General features: G+C 39.9%; 1 protein-coding gene across 3 annotated transcripts in view; it reads right to left on the minus strand.

Moving 5' to 3' along the window:
* insyn1 (inhibitory synaptic factor 1) overlaps positions 1-13610 on the minus strand; it is an 80277-nt gene extending 66667 nt beyond the window's left edge. Inside the window, exons 1-6 of one of the 3 annotated variants that reach the window (XM_051869660.1) lie at positions 13472-13610; positions 12281-12402; positions 12099-12187; positions 4686-5415; positions 4188-4487; positions 3266-4023 (exon numbers count right to left, since the gene is read on the minus strand). In XM_051869660.1, the coding sequence (XP_051725620.1) occupies positions 3266-3409 (144 nt within the window). In that variant the 5' untranslated portion in view covers positions 3410-4023; positions 4188-4487; positions 4686-5415; ... (1 more) ...; positions 12281-12402; positions 13472-13610. Of the gene's footprint in view, positions 1-3265; positions 4024-4187; positions 5416-12098; positions 12188-12280; positions 12403-13471 lie in introns of those variants that run through there. The other 2 variants (XM_051869661.1, XM_051869659.1) reach the window with 2 other exon arrangements.
* Positions 13611-20203: the final 6593 nt, after the last annotated feature.

A 20203-nucleotide genomic window follows, 5' to 3' on the forward strand; every position in this document is an offset into this window, starting at 1 on the left:
TTCACTGGTTTGTCTTTATTTTCAATGAAACCCATCAAAGAGTTGCCCAAACCATTCTTTTTGTTTGCACCACGTCTCCTCCTTGAACATCAGAGGAAAAAGAATGACAGCATTTCCCTCAGCGTTTGTTTGCAAGGATGATCTTAGCCTGAGGCGGTTAGCATTAATTAAAAAGTGCAGCAGCAAAAGCTTGGGGGGTTGAATTTGAGTTTGAGTGGATGGGAGGAGATGTGAAAAGATTTCAGACTCGTGTGAGATGCTAAATTCCTGCAGAATGACAGAACTGATGACTAATTCAGAGCTGTTTGTGCTGTTTTATGTAAGTTACTGGTGAAGTTACATAAGTCTTTTCCATCTCAGCACAAACTTGCAGCACTTTGAAGTCAAACAGGGTTAAAGGGTATAAACACACATATACTCGAGCACACACAGACGTATGCTCTCAAACACCATGAGCATCAGTTCTCTGTGGCCCATGAGGGGTAGAGATGGTTTAACTGTAACGGTTTTGATCTAACGCTCCCAAACGGGAAGAAAAGCAAATGTTTCTACAAGTAAAACTACTTGCTGATGTGTCAATAAAACAAACACACATTCCCCTTGACTTCTACTGTTTTTGCACAGAGCTAATGATGTTTTATATCACCTAACCCTCACAGAAACCTTTTTACATTTTAATAATTCAACTAAGACATTATTTTGTATGTTTACTAAGCCATTTTCCCCTTATAAGGACCATTGGCTAGCCCCAAAATTTATGTGACTTCAGCCTTTACTGTCCTTATGGGGACATTCGGTCCTTACAATGTACACTCTAAAAAATGCTGGGTTAAAAACAACCCAAGTTGGGTTGAAAATGGACAAACCCATCAATTGGGTTGTTTTAACTCAGCGAATGGGTTATTTTAACCCAGCGGTTAGGTTAAATGTTTTATTTAACTCAACTATTGCTTAAAAATGACTGTATTGCTTGCTTAAAATGAACCCAAATCATGTTGGAAATGAACATTTATTAATATGTTTAATGAATAATTAAACAATAAACAGTTATTGCATTGTTTGTTAATAAATGTTCACCTTTTGATTATTATTGTTGCCTCTAGTAATTATGTGTCTGATTTTTAATTTCCAACATATTTTGGGCTCATTTTAAGCCAGACATATAGTAATTTTTAAACAATAGTTGGGTTAAATAAAACTACCCAGCACGGTGGTCAAACATTTAACCCAACTGCTGGGTTTGTCCATTTTCAACCCAACTTGGGTTGTTTTTAACCCAGCATTTTCTAGAGTGTAGGCAAAACCTCTGTCTCTCTCTCTCACACACACACACACACACTCAGGCGGAGTCTGCAGTCTCATTACGTGCGATGTGACCCCATTATTGCGCATCCCTGAAGTATCATTCAGCACTGAGTGTCATCCATCAGGCAGTCCTCTAAAACAGCCAAAAGAATTAAAGATTTTATCCAACATTCGCCATCTACACATCTTCCCCTGGACTGATCATCAATACTCCTTAATGTAAAGCTCTACAGCCATCCCATATCCTCAAACACACACACTTTCCCGTCAGCTTTTAAACATTTGACTTTATTTTTAGCCTGATCCATATGTAGTGTGGGCGTAGAGCCGTTTACCGGGCTACGCCGAGTCCTGGTGTTTATAAATAGCCGGAGCGAGCATTATTCCCACATCATCAATCACGTTCGGGCACGAGGGAGAGACTCGAGGGTGTAGTTCTGCTGCCTCCCCCAGCTCTACACCACACGGTCTGGAGGTACGAGCTGGATTAGCTAATCTGGAGGGGAACAGATGCTGGAGCTCGAAGGATGAGGGATGATTCGGAAAGGGCGAATTTTAGCTGGTGTACAAGCTAGTGTGAGCTGAAATATTCAAAGTCCATATGGAGAGAGAGAGAGAGAGAGAGACGAGTCTTGTGACTGTAGCAAAAAGCATAATTCTCTCATAAAAAGCCAAACATGCTCATCACTTTCATTCTAAACAAATTTCTGTTCCAAGTACCTTTCTCAGACCCACAAATCTATTCAGCTTAAATGTGACATTGACGCAGACACACACTTGTCTTTTTTTCTATGCCGTCAGCTCACTCTTAAACACAGAGAGAGGAACACACACACACACACACACACACACACACACACACAGAGAGAGAGGAATCTTTTCATCTTGTAACCATGGCAGTTGGTAGAATACAGTAGGAATCCAGCCGATAACAAAGTGCTTACATAACTATTGCATTGCCAAGCCCGACTCCTACCTTGCACACCTCTTTCCCTTTCTCCTCTGCCTCTCACTTATCTGTTCCCTTTCTATTTTTCCAGCAAAATCACTTTGTAACCATTCCATCATTTGGCAACAGATTCCCGACATGTATCACGTCATTGTCACAGGAAAAGTGCACCTACTCTAAAAAATGCTGGGTTAAAAACAACCCAAATTGGTTTGAAAATGGACAAACCCAGCGATTGGGTTGTTTTAACCCAGTGATTGGGTTGTTTTAGCCCAGCGATTGGGTTGTTTAACCCAGTGATTAGGATGTTTTAACCCAGCGATTGGGTTGTTTTAGCCCAGCGAATGGGTTGTTTTAACCCAGTGAATGGGTTAAATGTTTGCCCAACCAGCTGGGTATTTTTTATTCAACTCAACTATTGTTTAAAAATTACTGTATTGCTTGCTTAAAATGAACCCAAAATATGTTGGAAATGAACATTTATTAATAAGTTTAATTAATAATAATTAAACATTTTTAGTAAATTGCTTATTAATAAATGTTCACCTTTTGATTATAATTATGTCTGATTTTTAATTTCCAACCTATTTTTTGGGTTCATTTTAAGCCAGCCATATAGTAATTTTTAAACAATAGTTGAGTTAAATAAAACTACCCAGGACGTTGGGTAAACATTTAACCCAATCACTGGGTAAAAACAACCCAATCGCTGGGTTTGTCCATTGTCAACCCAACTTGGTTTGTTTTTAACCCAGCATTTTTTTAGAGAGTATCTTCAGGATAAAACCACCTCTCTTTAGTTCCCAAGTCAGATAAATTGTCAGGTTAAGGCCGCTCGCTTTGGTTTTCAGTGCAGTAAGGCCACATTTACTTCGTACCACAACCCACCAGTTCAGACTGGAAAGCATTGATTATTTATCTCCTGCTGCTTCTCTTCAGAAAGACACCAGTCACCTAAAGTCAATACAGAATCCACCAAACAGTACAACCAAAATGATTTGCGATCCTTACCTCCCGCAGTTCATGTGCCACATCTTTCAGCTCCTTGAGGATTCCTTCCAGCTGCTCGATCACCATCTTCATGTGGCTGCGGATCTGTTCTCTCTGACTGGGGGTCTCAGAGGGTTCCCGGGCTGGAGCTCCGCTCTGGGACATCCTTCACAGGCTGCTCACGGGCCGGGGTGCGGAGCGCTGAGGGCAGGGGCGAGCCGAGCCACGATCCATGTCTGGGGCCTCCGGGAGCCGCAGTGCTACTGATCCGATCTGGGGCTCGGGCCACACGGGAAGGGTTCAACATCTTAAATACGCCTGGGCAGCCGAGAGACCTCGCTGGGTCTGGGGTCAAGCCTCGTCTTGCTGTGTACTGCGGGGCATCTCGGGGCTCGGCGGACAGACGCGGATGGAACGGAAGGTGCTGGAATCATTGAAGGACGTTATATCCGAGAAATACACACTCCAGGATGAAGAAACAAAGAGTGGTTCATTTCACCGTAGCTTGCGTTTAGTGTGCATGTATGAGTCCTTGGATGGAAAGCTGATGTCTATGACGCAGAATTCTTCTTTTCCATGAAGACATGGCTTGTGTTCAGCGATTGATCCTCATGTTGCCCACTGCAAACTCTCATAAAATCCAAACTAGGAAGAAAAAGGAAACTCCCAAAGTTGCATTTCTTTCAGAGAATGACTAAAAAAAGAGTCTTTTTGCTTGTGTTTGAAGTACCAAAACCAAAAGATGAAATATTCCAACTTTCCTTTTCCTTCAACTGGATCTGGAAGAAAAGGAGAGAGAGAGAAAGAGGAAGTTAGTTCAGCTAAAAAGAGACATATGTATGTTTTTGTGTGTTTGTCCTTGCGCATTTGTGTCTGAAACGAAAAACCAAGGCAACCGACTTAATGCTGTCAGAGCGGTCGGCAAAATTATAACTACACTTACAATAAGTGCTGTGATGATGTTTCACACGTAATCTCCCACGGGGTGTCAGACGAAATGGTGCATCCTTTCCTCCGGGTCAGAGAAACATTTCTCACCCATTTCATAGATGGATAGAGATCTAGTTCCCTTTGATGCCCTTTTTGAATAGCGCTGTGTTCTTCAAAAAATCATCAGAGGAGGTAAATTCCATGTCTTTTGCCCTCCAGGAGGATTGGAAGAGAATGAAACAGGAGAGCTTGACCCTTCAAACCTCTGCTGCTGCTGCTGCCGAAATTGGCAGGAGACAATTTGTCACAACACCTGGAAAGACAGGAAGGAGAGCAATTTCTCTGTTTATCTGGTAACGTCTCTCTTCCTGTCATTTTTTTCTCTCCCCCACTTTCTATTCTCTCAAACACATCTTGATTTTCTCGTGTTCAAGCTTCAGTTTACTACATAAAATCAATTACACACAGCAAAGAGAGACCAAGAAGAGCAGATACAAATGAACACGCTCACCAAATTGAATCTCACCGGCCCCCGTGGAAATACTCTTCATCTCTCGCACTCTTTCTCGCTCTCACCTCTCCCCTGGTCAGTGGTAGAAAGTGCGTGCAGGTTTGCCTCTCCTCCCTCCTGAGGAACAACGGGAATACAGTGTTCGGCTCGGCTGAGCTCGGATCATCCTGTCCGTTTTGTCGCCACGTCAGTCACCATCAATTGACTGTCACACGGCGTCTTCCTCTCTCCCTTTCCCACACACAATCCCACTCTTTTATGTCTTTCCTTTCACTTGTGCGTCCAGCCACACTCGCCCACCGTCAGAAGGAGGGTTCATTCAGAGCTGTCCTTCAGCGGAGGAGGAGCGAGGGTGGAGGTGGTGGATGAAAGATTGGCCCCCGGTTCCCCTTTCTTTTGGAGCCCCCAGCAGCCTTGGCTTCTTCCTGCGTGGAACTCCTCGGATGCTCTTGTTGCTGCGGCGACCACTAGCTTCCGATTCTGCTTCGCATTCCGTCTCTCCGGTGATGCTGCTGTGGAACAGACACCTCCTGTCGCCGTGACGACAGTCTCTGACTGAGGGAGGGATGCTGCCTTTGCCTCCGATTTGAAACCCTGTGGATACACGCTCACTCTGGTCCCCCCTCTCTCTCTCTCTCTCTCTCTGTCCCTCCTGCCAGATGGAGGGAGGAAGAGGCTGGAGTTTATGGACAGGCTTTGGCTGCTCGTGGAGACGGCTCTCTCACTGCCTCTGGAGGGGGAGGGAGGAGGGACCAGGAGGTTTAAAGAGACAGTAGCGAGCTTCACACTGTAATTCTATCTCTTCGTCTGTATATTCATAGCCCTCCATTTTATTTATGGGTGCCTATAACCCTTTACTCTCCCAGTATATATTATATATCCTTTTCCACACTGGAAAAATGTTCTAGCTTGTTATAAAAAATCATTATCATCTTTACAAATTTACTTGAGACAAATAATCGCACAAGATAGTAAGATAGTTTTCTTTTTCTTTTATTAAGCACAAAGCTAACAAATAAGTTTATGATAGATAAGTAACAATATATATAGATAAATATGACCCTGGACCACAAAAGCAGTCATAATGGTCAATTTTTTAAATTTCTGAATAAATAAGCTTCCCATTGATGTATGGTTTGTTAGGACAGGACAATATTTGGCCGAGATACAACTATTTGGAATCTGAGAGTGCAAAAAAATGAAAATATTGAGAAAATCGCTTTTAAAGTTGTCTAAATGTAGTCCTTAGCAATGCATATCCACTTACAAAAATAAATGTTGGATATATTTACAGTAGGAAATTTACAAAATATCTTCATGGAACATGATCTTTACTTAATATCCTAATGATTTTTGGCATAAAAGAAAAATCGATAATTTTGACCCATATAATGTATTGTTGGCTATTGCTACAAATATATACATATATATTTCAGCTTTTTAATTAAAAACAAGACAAAACATAAATAAATAAAGTTATTGAACCTTGAGACCACCGATGGGAGGGTTTCTGTACTTTTTTGTTCTTTCACCACTCACAGGCTCCAACAAATTGAGAAAATGATGCTGAGTAAAATATTCCCTTTTGTATCTTCCGCTTTGATCAATAAAACATTTTCCCCTTCATAAACTCCGCACATTAATACAATGTGCACATTTGGCTTCAAACATATGTTTAGAGTCGGCGCACTGTGTTTTTAGAGCACTGTATATTGACTTTCCTCTGTATTTGTTCTTCTCCATATATTTCTGCAATTAATTCAGCTGAAACCACTTCATGCAATGACTCAATTCAAACTGTTTTGTAGATCATTTCAGTCTAAACTTTCTAGTTTAAAAAAATGTGAAATCAAAGTTTGAAAATCTCCAGTTCACTTTGATAATGATAATGTCAGTCATCATATTTGCATATGCATTCTGATTAGACATTTCCTTACAGCAATTTGCATAGGGAATTGCATCCATACAACCAACAACGGCTAAAATCTCAGAACAAAAGCTTTAAAGCTAAATTACCTTTACAAACGTACCTAACACCACTCGTTTGCTGCCTTGCAAGTGCTGATATTCCCTTCAGGAAATTCAAATCTAGTTATGACGAGTTTATTATGTATTTAGATGTGAGTTAATTAAGGGCCTATTGATCTACAGCTGTGAAGAGTGTGATGGGTGAATTCTCCGTTTACAAAAAGCAAATGTGTCCCAAAGGCAGTGTGCTCTGCGTATCTGTGAAATAAGATTATCTATAATGCTTCGGGTGCTGGAATTCGCTTATACGTAAAGCCAATGTGTGTAGCGGTGTGTGTGTGTGTTCACATGTAGGGTCAGAGTGAATGTGTGTGTGTGTGTGTAGGTGGAGGATGATGTGGCATTATTCTCTCAGATCTATGCAGAAGTGAGTAGGTTTGGAGGAGCAGTTGCACTGCTGGTGTCCTTGCGATCGCCTTTAAAAGTCACAGATCATTTCAAACTCTCTTAAACACCTTTACAGCCATCCATAATCCTGTTTAGCGTAATTTGGTGTCTAATGAACATTGATAACGGAGTCTGCTGTAGCACATTTGTAATTGCTGAAGAACCATCGACACACACGAGTAGCGGGCGTTTGACTGCCATCGCCGTCCTCCTCCTGCACGTATGATATTTCTTTAACGCTAAGGTCATTCTGACTGCTGGTTTTTACTAGCGGAGCTGGAGAGAGGCCAAGGAAATATCAGCCCCACTTAATATTTCCGTCCTGGATTTATTGCACCTGGCCCGATTATGGAGAAGTTTTATAGAACGCAATATTTTTCTAGCAGGGCGCACGCTCGTGCTTTCACAGGTGTTCCTCCAGAGGAAATCACTCGGGTAATGTGGTACTACAGAGAGAGGGTGAGGGAATAAAGAGAGAGAGAGAGAGAGAGGAATAAAGAAAGTGTTGGAGAAGAAGAAAGCGAGAGTCTACAGCCCGTGGGGGTTTATTTGACCACTTCTGTTTACACAGCATTGAGCAATCATACCCCAGTTATTTGATACTTCAAGATCAAGTATCTTTTTATTAGACAAGTCAGTATTTGGCTGGCTCGAGATACAGCCGAAGTGTCTCTGTTGTGTGTGAGGGTATGAGAAGGATTTATTTTCTTCTCATAAACTAAAACTTGAGGGACCCAGCCGGTCGATAGAGGTGTTCTAACCCTCTTCCTGTTTCTTTGTCAGAAAGACATCACAGCCAGAGCTTGCTATAGGTCAGCAGCTGCATGCTTCACACTGCTATTTTAAGACACATGTATATGGCATATAAAGCCAACTTCTTCTAGCATGTCATTTTTTCTTATTGCAAACCTGTGATTCTCCTCTCCACAAGGTGGCACAGTGGTGTAGTGAAGTCCCTGGAAACTCACAGAAGAGCAACACAGAGGCCACAGGGCCATGTGTGGAAGAAGCTTCTGTTTATTCATAAGAATGTTTTGAAGAGAATTTTGCACATTTATCACTGAATATATATGCATTTCTTTTAAAGATGCACTGTTTGGTTTTTACATTATTAAACTGATAAAATATTTATGTGAAGACATGAATATCAGAACTCTTCCAGTACTTGAGAAGAATCCTATTTGCAAATTTATTTTCTTTTAATTTCACACATGAGGTTTATAAAAAATAAAGCAGGTTATTAGAGTTAACTAAAAACAAACAAACAAACAAACAAAACCTTTGTTACTTAAAAAAAATAAATAAATAAAATAAAATAAACATTTGCTTTTTTCATTTAGTTTAACTAGATGTACTAAAATAAAATTTAAATTAAAAATTAATAAAACTATAAAAAATATTTGGAAAAAAAAAAGTGATAACACAAAACTAAATTACAAAAGCTTTAAAGCTGCAGTCCGGCATTTTGCCTCTTTGTCGCCATCTCTGTTTGAAACCTGCGATTGCAGTCGTATGCGGAATTGTTATCATTACGTGTTGTGCATCGGCACGACTCCTCAGCGGATCAATCTAATGTTTGCTGTCAATCAATGGTGTGGATACTGTACTTCAGGATCACAGATTGTAGTCTTGAAAGTATGACCAAAATAAGAATTTTCACCGGAAAATATCATCTGAACAAGTAAGTAACATTTCTGCTACTTTTGTTCTGACCAACTGAGGAAAAAAGCATTATAATAAATCGAGCTGCCAGTGGTGATTAAATCTAACGATCGCTTAGCTCAGATCACACCAAACCGTGCAAATTATTATTACTGTTATACTTAGTTCTCAAATTGTTAATGGTAACAACATCAGCATTGATTATGCGTGATATGCGTGAGCGTGACTATGTGTATTTAGTGTATTAGTGTTACCTGTAGATTTCAATTTCTGTAGCCACTCCAGTCAGTCTTTTTCTTTTGACTACGGGTGAATCTCCAGTTGTCACTGATGATTGTCATTTGGACCTTGCTGGATTACAGTCCGCTATAAAAATGATAAGTTTAATTATTTTAGCTGCTGTGAGAACAGGCTATAAATTATCCACTACAAGCAGCATCCTCTAGCCGACTAGCCTGGACTCCTTCCTTTCTGTTTACAGACGTGACGTAATGACGCAAAGACGAACTGCTGCATGCCCGAATTTCCCGCGGAAATCCACCAGGTCGCTCTTATTATAAAACATTATTACAAGCTTACCGTTGTGAATCGAGCTAAGATAAGGAGATAGTTTTAAACACTGGCTGGATATGTACTTGCTCAAAAATTGATTTTGGATCATTTTTAACCAAAAAAAATTACGGACTGCAGCTTTAAGTAAAGGGGACATATCATGAAAATCTGACTTTTTCCATGTTTAAGTGCTATAATCGGATCACCGGTGCATCTACCAACCCAGAAAAAGTGAAAAAGGACAACCCAGTAACTTTGTTTTGGTAAGCCTTTCTCTGCAAACGTGAAAAAATGAGCTGATCAGATTTCACTCCCCTAGTGACATAGGAAGGGGATCCACCCACAGCGCCGCCATTTTGTTTTCGCAAGCGAAGCAAAGCTGCAGATGAAGAAAATATAAGTATCTTTAAGTAGTGCAATGTGTTTCTTAGGTTCAGGCAGCTATTACTTTATGCTAACACAAACAGAAGTTGTGTTTGACAGAAATGTATCAGTGTTACTTATGACTCAACCACGAAACAGCCTAGGCTACTAACATTAATGTGATGTCATTTTATGCCAGACTGCTTCACAAACGAGGGTCAATTCAACGCTGGATTTGCACATACTAGTCGATGAGTTGAATCAACTCCACAGCAACTACATTAATTTATCCACTAACCATTCAGAAACGTCCAGTTTCATTCTAAAAGTTGTAACTTCTTCCTGAGTCTCTCCGTCAGTGTCGACTCCGGTTTGAACAATGTAAGGCTGAACACCGTTACTGACAATCCTCATTTTGTCTGCGTGAGATTCTCCAGCTTTGTTGTTGTTGAGCGACCGAAGCACGAGCTGTTAAAGCTCCGCCCTCTTCTGGAAAGGGGGCCGGGAGCAGCAGCTCATTTGCATTTAAAGGGACACACACAAAAACGGCATGTTTTTGCTCACACCCAAATAGGGGCAAATTTGACAAGCTATAATAAATTATCTGTGGGGTATTTTGAGCTGAAACTTCACAGACACATTCTGGAGACACCAGAGACTTATATTACACCTTGTGAAAAGGGGAATAATAGGTACCCTTTAATAAAAAAAAATTAAAAAAAGTTTCTCAATGACACTAAAATAACACTGATTTAAAGTAAAATACGACAATAAGATTTTATTTTTCCTTCATAAAAACACGTTTATACACAGAAAATGTGGTTAAAATTAAATGCCAATAAAATCATTACCATGACTGCACATTCAATATTAATAAATATAACAGCCCGCAGTTAGGCTAATTATTATTATTATTTCTAAATATTAGGGGTCGCACTTTAAATTAGGCACCTTTATATATGTACTTACATCAACAACAACAAAATATTAGGTACAATGTACTTGATGTACACTTGTGTTGCTATTGAGGTGGATACGGGTAAGGTTAGGCACAGGTTTGGTGGGATGAGTAGGTTTAATCAGAAATTAAGGGTTCAGAAATTAATTAATTACACCTGTAATTACATGCAGGTATTTTTAAATATAAGTACAATGTAAAACATGTATGTGTACTATAAGTGCATTGTATCAAAGACACAACATACAGTGGGATGATAACATTTAACCTGAGAGGCAGAGACCATGCATTACAGTGACTTTACCACAATGAAGAGGTTTTTTTTACAGAAATAGGAACAACCCATACAATGATAAAATCACTATAACACACATCCTCGAGTGGCTTATTGCTTTACTTTACCTCCCCACATTTATAGACCTGAACCTCACAGTTTACATTTTTTCAGCTCCCTTTCCTCATTTGTCAGATGTGCGTGTGAGCGAGTATCTCGGCTGAGTTATTTCTTGTTTATCTGCAGGACGGTTAAAAATGTAGGTGATGCTTTACAAACAGAGCATTCATTCTGCTCAGTGCCCAGAAACAGCAGACAGACAGAACAATGGAGAAAGAGAGAGAAAGAGAGGTCACCCAGCCCATCATTTCATTTACCCGCTCACTTTTCTTCTTCATGAATGATCATTGTGTCCTCCTGTCTCTCTCAAACACATCTTCTCATTGTCCTTGCAGGCAGCACAGCCTCCCTGAGCTCAAGTCGGTTTGGTTTGCTGTTTGCCGACAGCTATGTGTGGTTGCCGTGGAGCTCGCTGACGGACTGCGCATCACCAATCAGCCTCGGCTTCCCCACCGGAGCGCTAACGAGCCGAAGCACCTTATTCGTCATTCAGCAGGAGTCCACCAATATGGATCGTCTCATTTCTCTCCCTGCCTCGCCTCGTTTAGAGCCACGCACCTTTCAGGAAACTCAACTTTACGCCAGTTATGTAATGCTTAAGAAATCGGACTGCATTCAAAATGTCAGCGCACAGCACAACCATGATGCATACGATGTGATGTGGAGATTGACACGCAGGGTGTTTGACTGAGAAGTGCAGATTACTGGTGTTGTGGCTGTGCCAGTTCTTTTGATTCACTCGCAGCTCGCGCAAACATAATCAAGGCCGAGATGTCACTCAATATCATCGCTATGGAGACAAGTGCGGATGCAGTGCCATTCTAGCACTTTCCTCTTAGATAACGTCTCATTTTACCATGCTTCGCCTCAGTAAATAAAGGAAACTTGGGAGTTTTGCTTTTGACTGATGCAGTTGGTGTTACAGCAACTTAACACGGATTTCTGGGAATGGAGGCAGTGGGCAGATTGTTTAATGCTTTGTGCATTTATATTTTTCTGTTATTTTTGGCTATTAAAGGAATAGGTCCCAAAAATAATATGATATGATGTGATATTATGGTTTACTCACCCGTGGAACACGAAAGAAGAGATTTTGAAGAATGTCCTGGCTGCTCTTTTCCACATAATGTAATTTAGGGGTGTGTTTGCGGCCAAGCTCTAAAATAACAAATAAAAGTGTTATAAAGGTGCTTTGTGCACTAGATTCCATGTCTTCATAATATGTATGATAACTCTGAGTGACGAACATACCAGTACTGAAGTCTTTAATCTGTGGAAATCTTGTCCTCCGCTGTAGCTCTCCTTTAGATGTCACATAACAGTAAAGATAATTGAAGTCTTTCACTGCATCTAAAGGCTCCTTCAAAATTTCTCTTTTTGTGTTCATGGGTAAAAACAAACAAACAAACAAACAAAAAACATTATCGTTATTTGAAATAAAGTACAATTTGACTGAAATAAAATAAAATAATATATAATGAAATTAAAAATTAAATTAAATTAAAATGAATAAAAACTATATAGACATTAAAAAACTAATAAAAATGATCAAAAACACAACAAAAATACTAAAATATTTAACTAACACATGTGTAAAAACAGTATTATGCTTTAATTAGCAAGCCATCTCGATCATAGATGGAAAAGACCATTTACAGCAAATACAGGCAATCTACCACAGTAAATATACAGTTTTTAAAGCTTTTTAACAGTTATCAAGGTTGAGCCAGAAACCTATGACTAGTTTACCAAAGTTGGTTTTTGAAATAATCTCCAATATTTAACGAACGATTCGATGGACAACGGCGGTCCCAGAGGTAAAGTTCTACCTTGTGATATGAATATCATGGGCGTGTGCGAAAAATCGCGTGATACACAATCCTTTACGCACGTGAAAAACGCGAAGGCACCCCCCTGGTGGCCGATTTCTTTCGAATTTCTCACAGGCCTCTAGGGCTGTGAGTAAAACGGGCTCAGCGAGTTTCATTCCAATTGGCCTCTGTTAACCTTGTCTGATAGCTGCTCAAAGCACATTGGCCGATGGAGGCCATGTTTTTAGAGATACGTCAATGTCCTCAGAGACAGTCCTTGGACGAAGACACTACAAATTTTCATTTTTGGGTGAACTATCTCTTTAATGACCTAAGATGACTTCATTTTGACCTTTCACACTTTTTTCTTTCTCATTTTCTTTATACTCATGTTTTCTTTCTAGAAATGAAATGAAATAAATGCATGTCGGCCTTGGAGTCTGCCTCAGTGAATCAATATAGAATAACAAAAATGCAAAACAGAAATGTATACTTAATATCTAGAAATCGAATAAATGCACACAGGTTGCCCATAGAGTCTGCCTTAGCGGATCAATATAAATAACAAATGCAAAACTTACACCTAATATTTGGTGAACAATATCTTGTGAAAAGTTTTAGAAAGTTTTACCTTCATCTTGGAGCTGGAAATCCAATAGCAGTTCTCTAAAACAAATCAGATACCAAATTATAGAGGCTCACGATGGAGAGACGTTACAGAGAAAATCCTGTGTGTGAAATATCAGTGGTCACGCATAACAATAGTGGTTCAGGAGGTTCATTCTGCAGTGTTGCCCCCTAGGATATTCTTGATAATGCAGGTCTGTGTGCCAGGCTGAAGGAAGGAGAAGTCATCCCACTTATCACAGAGCAAAGTGCTCAGTAGGCGGCCCTTCAGCCCTTCTCAAAGCCTGTCATCGCTGCTACAGGCAGGCATCTGTTCGCTTGCAGTCAGCCAGCTCTGTCCGTAGCCTTGAGCATCAGCTTATAGGTGCACACAAACACACACACACACGCACACGCAGGAAAATCCTTCCTCGTAACAAAGCACATAATGCCCTGCTGTCGTTCCTCTTTGAAACTGAGTGCTCTATTTAGGGTGCAGAGGGTTGTGCGAGCTGAGGTGAAAAACACAGAGAAATACAACCACTGATCCTCATGAGAAGAACCCATTTATCTTACTGACCCCTGCACACAGAAAACGCCACGTGGACACAAGTCAGACGACAGAAACCTGAAATGGGGAATAATAAGTAGTAGTAACCAACCAACATGGCCTTCAATATCACCAAAGACACTATAAGGGGAAGAGTCATAGGAAGAAAAAAACAATCTTTCTCTCTCTCTGTAAATATACTTACAGGGCCTAAAACCTGCCAATGGCCAGTGACTTAAGAAAATTTACCAGTCAAACATAGATTAGTCCTTACTAAAGTTACAAAAGTTATTCAGTCAAGAGCAATGAGGGATTGTTCTTTGTCTTTTGTAGTTTGATTAACATTAAAAACACAGACAGCAGCAGGTTTATTAGGCTGCTGTCACTTTAAGAGCTAATGCACGGATCCAATATACTGATACACATGTTTTATTTCTCAACTGTTTACTTTCAGTTAAGACATAAGTGACTATGTTTACAAGGATACATGCCAAGATGGGCATTTTGACATAACTATGTCCGTTCAAGTGCAAGCAGATGTGAAAAAGAGTTCAATTCAGCATTTGCATGCTGTCTGAGACACGGATTTCTGGGCGGATACTTCGGATGTTTGCGTAACGTATAGGGTTCCCTTTCGCGTCTTATCAGCTTTTTATCATGTATCATTGTAAAGGTCTGGGGGAGAATGCACACTAGTGATATTTACTGTGGTAATACTCTCTGAAAGTTTTTAGCCATATAATAAAAATAGATTCATACAATATATATTATTTCACTGTACAGAGAGAGAGAGAGATGAAGGTGCTGAATATGACAGCACTTTGTCCATGAACAATCAATGCATCAAGGCCAGAGCGGAGAAGTAGGAATGGAGATGGAGGGAAGTGAGAAAAAGAGATTGAGACAATTTTATTGTCGCTGAGTTCACAGTCACTCCTCTCTTCATAATCACACATATCTGGAGTTTCTCGCTTTGTCTTTAATCTGTAAAAGAGGCCTTGCAGTGGCATATATGACTCAGTTTTTTATACCACAGGTATTTAAAAAAAAAAAAACTGTACTTGCAGATAATAAAATATTAATGAGAAACAATTATACCAGTATTCTTAAACAGAGTACACTTTCATGAATATGTTTCTTAACACTCTTAAGTAAAAATTAAGAAGTACATTTACACTGATGTGTTAACTAAAGCACGTTTATTATAATTTTAACTAATAATAATTTTTGTGTGTTATTTAATATTATATTTAAAGGCAATATATTGTAAATATACTAAATGCCAACTTCATTATTACAAATTCATGACATACAAGTCTCAATAGAAATTACATTAAAGTATATTTTAGTTACAATACATGCTTGTCAGTACATTCAGCAGTAACTTTAACCAAGATGTATTTCCTAAAAAGTGGGTCAAAAAAGCACCGTCAAGTTCCAATAATTGCATTTAAAATTATACAGGTCATACTTAAGTATATTTAAAGTACATTATATCCATAACAAGTACTCATTTTAAAAGTGTATGCTAAAGTGTAATTCTTTTTCATGGAAATGATCCGTTCATAAACACTGCCGGTGTAGCGGGAGTAAAAGCCCAAGCAAATCAAACGTCTTTGATAAAGATTTAACCACAACCTTGTACACGATGTGCAGATCAGAGTTCAGCTGTAAACACATGTAAGTTAATTTGCAAAAAAGTAAAACAAAGTTAGATCAGCTTCAAGAAAACAATAAAAGCTTGATTTAGTATATTTATGAAAAAAGGCCACATATAACAGTTACTTATATCTACTTTACCATTGTTTCTATTTCTATAATGATTTGCGACTGGAATGCACACATTTAGAAATGCCTTTTGCACTTGGAAACAGTTGTACCATGGTATTTGTTTAAGCATCATTTACAAAAATGTACTCAAAGTTTCATTTTGAGTAAAATTTGACTAAAATATGACATACTGGCCCGGTTTCACAGACAGGGCTTAGACTAAGCCAGGATTAGACATTAGATCAATTAGGATATTTAAGTAGCTTTTATAAACGTACCCTAGAAAATAACATTACTTGTGTGCATCTTGAGACAAAACAATAGCACTGACATGTTATAAGATAAATTAATTTCAGTTAAAACAGCTCATTTTAGTCTAGGACTAGCTTAAGCATTGTCTGTGAAACAGGGGGATTGATTAAATTTAAGACAAAAACTAAAACAAAAAAACTATGTAAAAAGTAGCACTGCATCCGATGCTACCACTGTACCATAGTACTAACACGGTACTTTTATGTAAGCGCTCCAGTTGGCTTGACTAAAACAATATGATTTTACCAAAATGCACATGCTCTAATCATCTTAAATGGGTCGAATCTCATGGTCCGCCGTCGCCCGTCCTGCTTTGACCTCTGCGGTGCACCAGAGCCCGGGATGCGTCTCCCATTCACCTGCCTGGAAACTAAAGAGGGATTTTCTTTCTGAGCTGCACCCCGTGGGGTGAATTGTGAGTGTGAGAGTGTCCCATTTCAGTCGGCAGTGCGAGTGACAGAAATTCCCTCCAATTCGACGTGGCTTTTCAGATGAACCTGCCACATCGGTGCGAGCCGGCGGATGCAGAGCTGCCTTCGTGGCAGGTAGAGGGAACGCGAGGAATCCTCGCTCGGCAGGAACAATTTATCTCCTCACGCTACTCAGTCTACTCTCTTTACTTCACTTGTCCTCTCCAGTCACTTGTTTTTTTCCCTATTTTTCCATTATCTCCCACCTCCTTGGTTAACTTCAATCAGATTCCCCATAAGAGGGATTTAATTTGCATCTCATGCCTCACTAGTGCACTCACCTGTCTTATCGGTGCGTTCTTCTACGTCTGCGACATGCCATGCCACATGGGGTGAAATATAGACCGAGACGGCAGAGTCAATGCTGCCGCTATTTTGAGGTGAAAAGCAAAATCGCTTTCGATCTCTCAGCACCTCTCGCTGCTCTATTGTGATGAGGAGAAAGTTTGCACAGAGGCAGACAAAGAGATAGAATCGCTCAACTATTTGGAAGCATGCAGACACTTAAACGTATCTATTTTACAGAGCTCGGGATCTCCATTAAAGAGTTGTCGTCCCTCGCTTCTCTCTTTTTCTCGCTCTCTCGTGTGGGGCAGTCACCGCGGTCTTCTCTAACTCAGTCTGACATGAGAGAGCATTAGGCCAGGAGCTGTTGATGGAGTGGTTGATTGGACCTGTCACCTTTTATTGTGGCAGCGCAGCTGAGCCACGGCAGAGCCAAGCTGTCACCAACGCCGCACGCTTTCCAGCGCCGGCCCTCTGCGCCCTCACACCGCGTGTGCACTTTCACCTTTGACCTCAGCCTTGCACAACCAGTCCTTGAAGCTCACGGTCAGTATGGATGACAATCAATCAACAGCTGAGGGATAAACTTGAGAGGCAAGTGCAGGGAGCAGTTGATGTTTGCTGAATCTGCTGTTGTGAAATCGAAATGTTATGCGTTGAACACAGTCAGTCAAGGTTTAACTGATTAGCATGGGTCAGTTAGCCCATTCTGACAGATGCTATAACTACACCATCTGGACCCAAAAAGCATATTTCTCCATTTACAGGCATTCAAAAGTAGCTGCGTATTCCAACACGATCTTACGAGGTGGCGATTTCGTATGAATTCACACCGTACAGATACAATGTTTATTGCATATTCAAACCGGATCTCTTGGGAAAATATAACTATTTTACGAGGTGGTGATTTTTCACAATTTTCATGGGAAAATTGAACTATTTTAGTAGGTGGCAATTTTGTATGAATTTGTATGCTGTGAATCATACGAAAACATACTGTTTTTTGAAAAAATAAAAATAAAAGTATGTGTAGTTCAACCCAATTTCTTTGGAGATCAATTTCATTAGATGATTTCGTAGGAATTGGTAATTCGAACAAAAATATTTGAACATTTTTAACAATTTTTAGAAAAAAAAAAAAAAAGTAAGCATGAAAAGTAGCTGAATATTTCAACCCAATCTCATGGAAAATGTAACTTTTTTTTTTACAAGGTGGCAATTTTGCATGAATTTGTATGATGTGAATCGTAACATACGATTTTTAGGAAAGAAAAGGTAAGCATGAAGGTCCAGTCCTAAACATAACATCACTGGGGTGTGAGCAGATCATATGTAAACATACAAATAAACAGCCACCATTTTGCCAAAATGTAAAAAAATAAATAAAATATAAATGCAAATCACAAACAAAGTGTAAATATTTAATTTTATTATAGTAAGTGCTTTACTGTTGTGTTCAGCAGAAGAAAAAAAACTCATACAGGATTGGAACGACTTGAGGGTGAGTAAATATTGACAACATTTTTGAATGAACTATCCCTTTAAAAGCATGAAATGGAGTTTTGGGCAAATTTTTTCAGAACTGAATTGATTCCTTTTTTAGAAATCGAAAAATGTACTGTACGTGTGAAAATCTTAAGAATGTGAATGCAAGAACGATTAAAGGATGCAGACATCCTTTGGTTCCTCTAGCAGTTCTTGTTCATTTGTTCTTCGGCTGATACAGACAGAGTACTGAACTATAATACTCCTTGCAATACTTATTCAGAAGCACTGAAACAACAAGACTGAATCTACAGGGCAACCAGTGCAGCCCGATTACAGAATGAACGACTCTATTGAACCAGGTCTTTCTTTCTAGTGAATCAAAAACATAAAGCATGACCAGTGCAGTCTGATTTCTGAACAAATGACTCTTAATACAAAAACTGTAGCAATAAAGATAAAGACAAATTGTTCTAAATGTTAAAGAATAGCAGAGTCCACACAACAAATATAATAACTGCACAGAGGAATGATATCATTCGAATCACTTTCAGAACAATTATTTTTCCAGCCGATGAACAATAAAAACATTGACAGCCAATCAGAATCCAACCTGCTTTAAAGAGCTCAAGCATTTAAAGCGACAGACGGCACACGCTTATACAGTAATAAACAATGTTATCATGCACTGGTGTGAATGCTATAGTTATTGAACTTGGTGGTTTGAACAGCCCTTTATGAGCTGGCTCTTTTTAGTGAATCAAAAACATATAACGAATCCGGTGTAGTACAATCCTGAATGTATGACTTTTAAGTGCCGGTTCTGTTCAGGGAATTAAAAACTTCAATAGTTCCCGTTGCATTTAAAATCACCTAGTTCTGCATCAATGCCAAAGGAAGGAAGAAAAACATAGCTGATCGATGAGAGGATAATGACCAGTTTGATTTCCAGCACTTGTCAAAGGAGATACAGCCGGAGCAGGAATGCTAATGATTTGTACAGGTGAGTCATATCTGTGTGTGTAAACCCAGACGCCGCTTTGGAATGACATGCTGGTTAATGGAAGTGATGTCTTTGCCGGCTTGAATTTCTCTCTCATACCTCTCAGCGCAAAATAAATGGAGCTGTCCTTTTAGCTCTGGGTCAACTACCTGTCCATCTCAGTCGTTCTCTCGCACTCTCATCCCGTCTCTTCTCCTTTCTATGATCCTGTCCTCCACAGTCCCTGTGTCCTTTTCATTTTAGCCTTTTAATATTGCTCGCGATGGGCACTAACGGAGTAGCTTTGCCATTATATGAAAATATGACCCCATCATGCCAGGGGTCAGTGCCAATAAACAGGAGACACGGAGGTGGAGCCACTAAGCTGGAGATTCGAATCTCCTGTCTGCACTTTGGACGGCATCCGTCCGTCAGGTCAAAGGTCACACTCTCACTCTCGTACCTTCACCTTCTGCCTCCTAAGGTAATGGGTACCATCTCCCTATCTCTCTCTCTCTCTCCTATCTCTTTCCCCGTCCCTCTTTCTCACTTTCCCTTCTTCAGCTGGATTTATTGATGTTGACCTTTTGCTGAAATTAAGCTTGCCAATCCCCAGGCAGCTAGGGCAAAGTTTAAACCAATTAAAGATAACTTCACCAATCAGCAGCTCGAGAAAGAGTGATTCTGCCCTGTCAGGGGCATTACGATAATTTGTTCTGTGTCACGGACGGGCGAGAGGAGGTGAAGTGGGTGGAAATGTCTAAGCGCTAATGCCACTGTTTTCCAGCATTAGGGTGAACGCGGGCTCAGGTTTATCACCGACACGTACTGCGAATTACATAATGACAGCACCTAATGTACATCAGGATTTCTGTGACATCTAATGGATCGCGCATGATTATG

The sequence above is a fragment of the Ctenopharyngodon idella genome, chromosome 18 (genome assembly GCF_019924925.1).
Source record: "Ctenopharyngodon idella isolate HZGC_01 chromosome 18, HZGC01, whole genome shotgun sequence".
Lineage (NCBI taxonomy): Eukaryota > Metazoa > Chordata > Actinopteri > Cypriniformes > Xenocyprididae > Ctenopharyngodon > Ctenopharyngodon idella.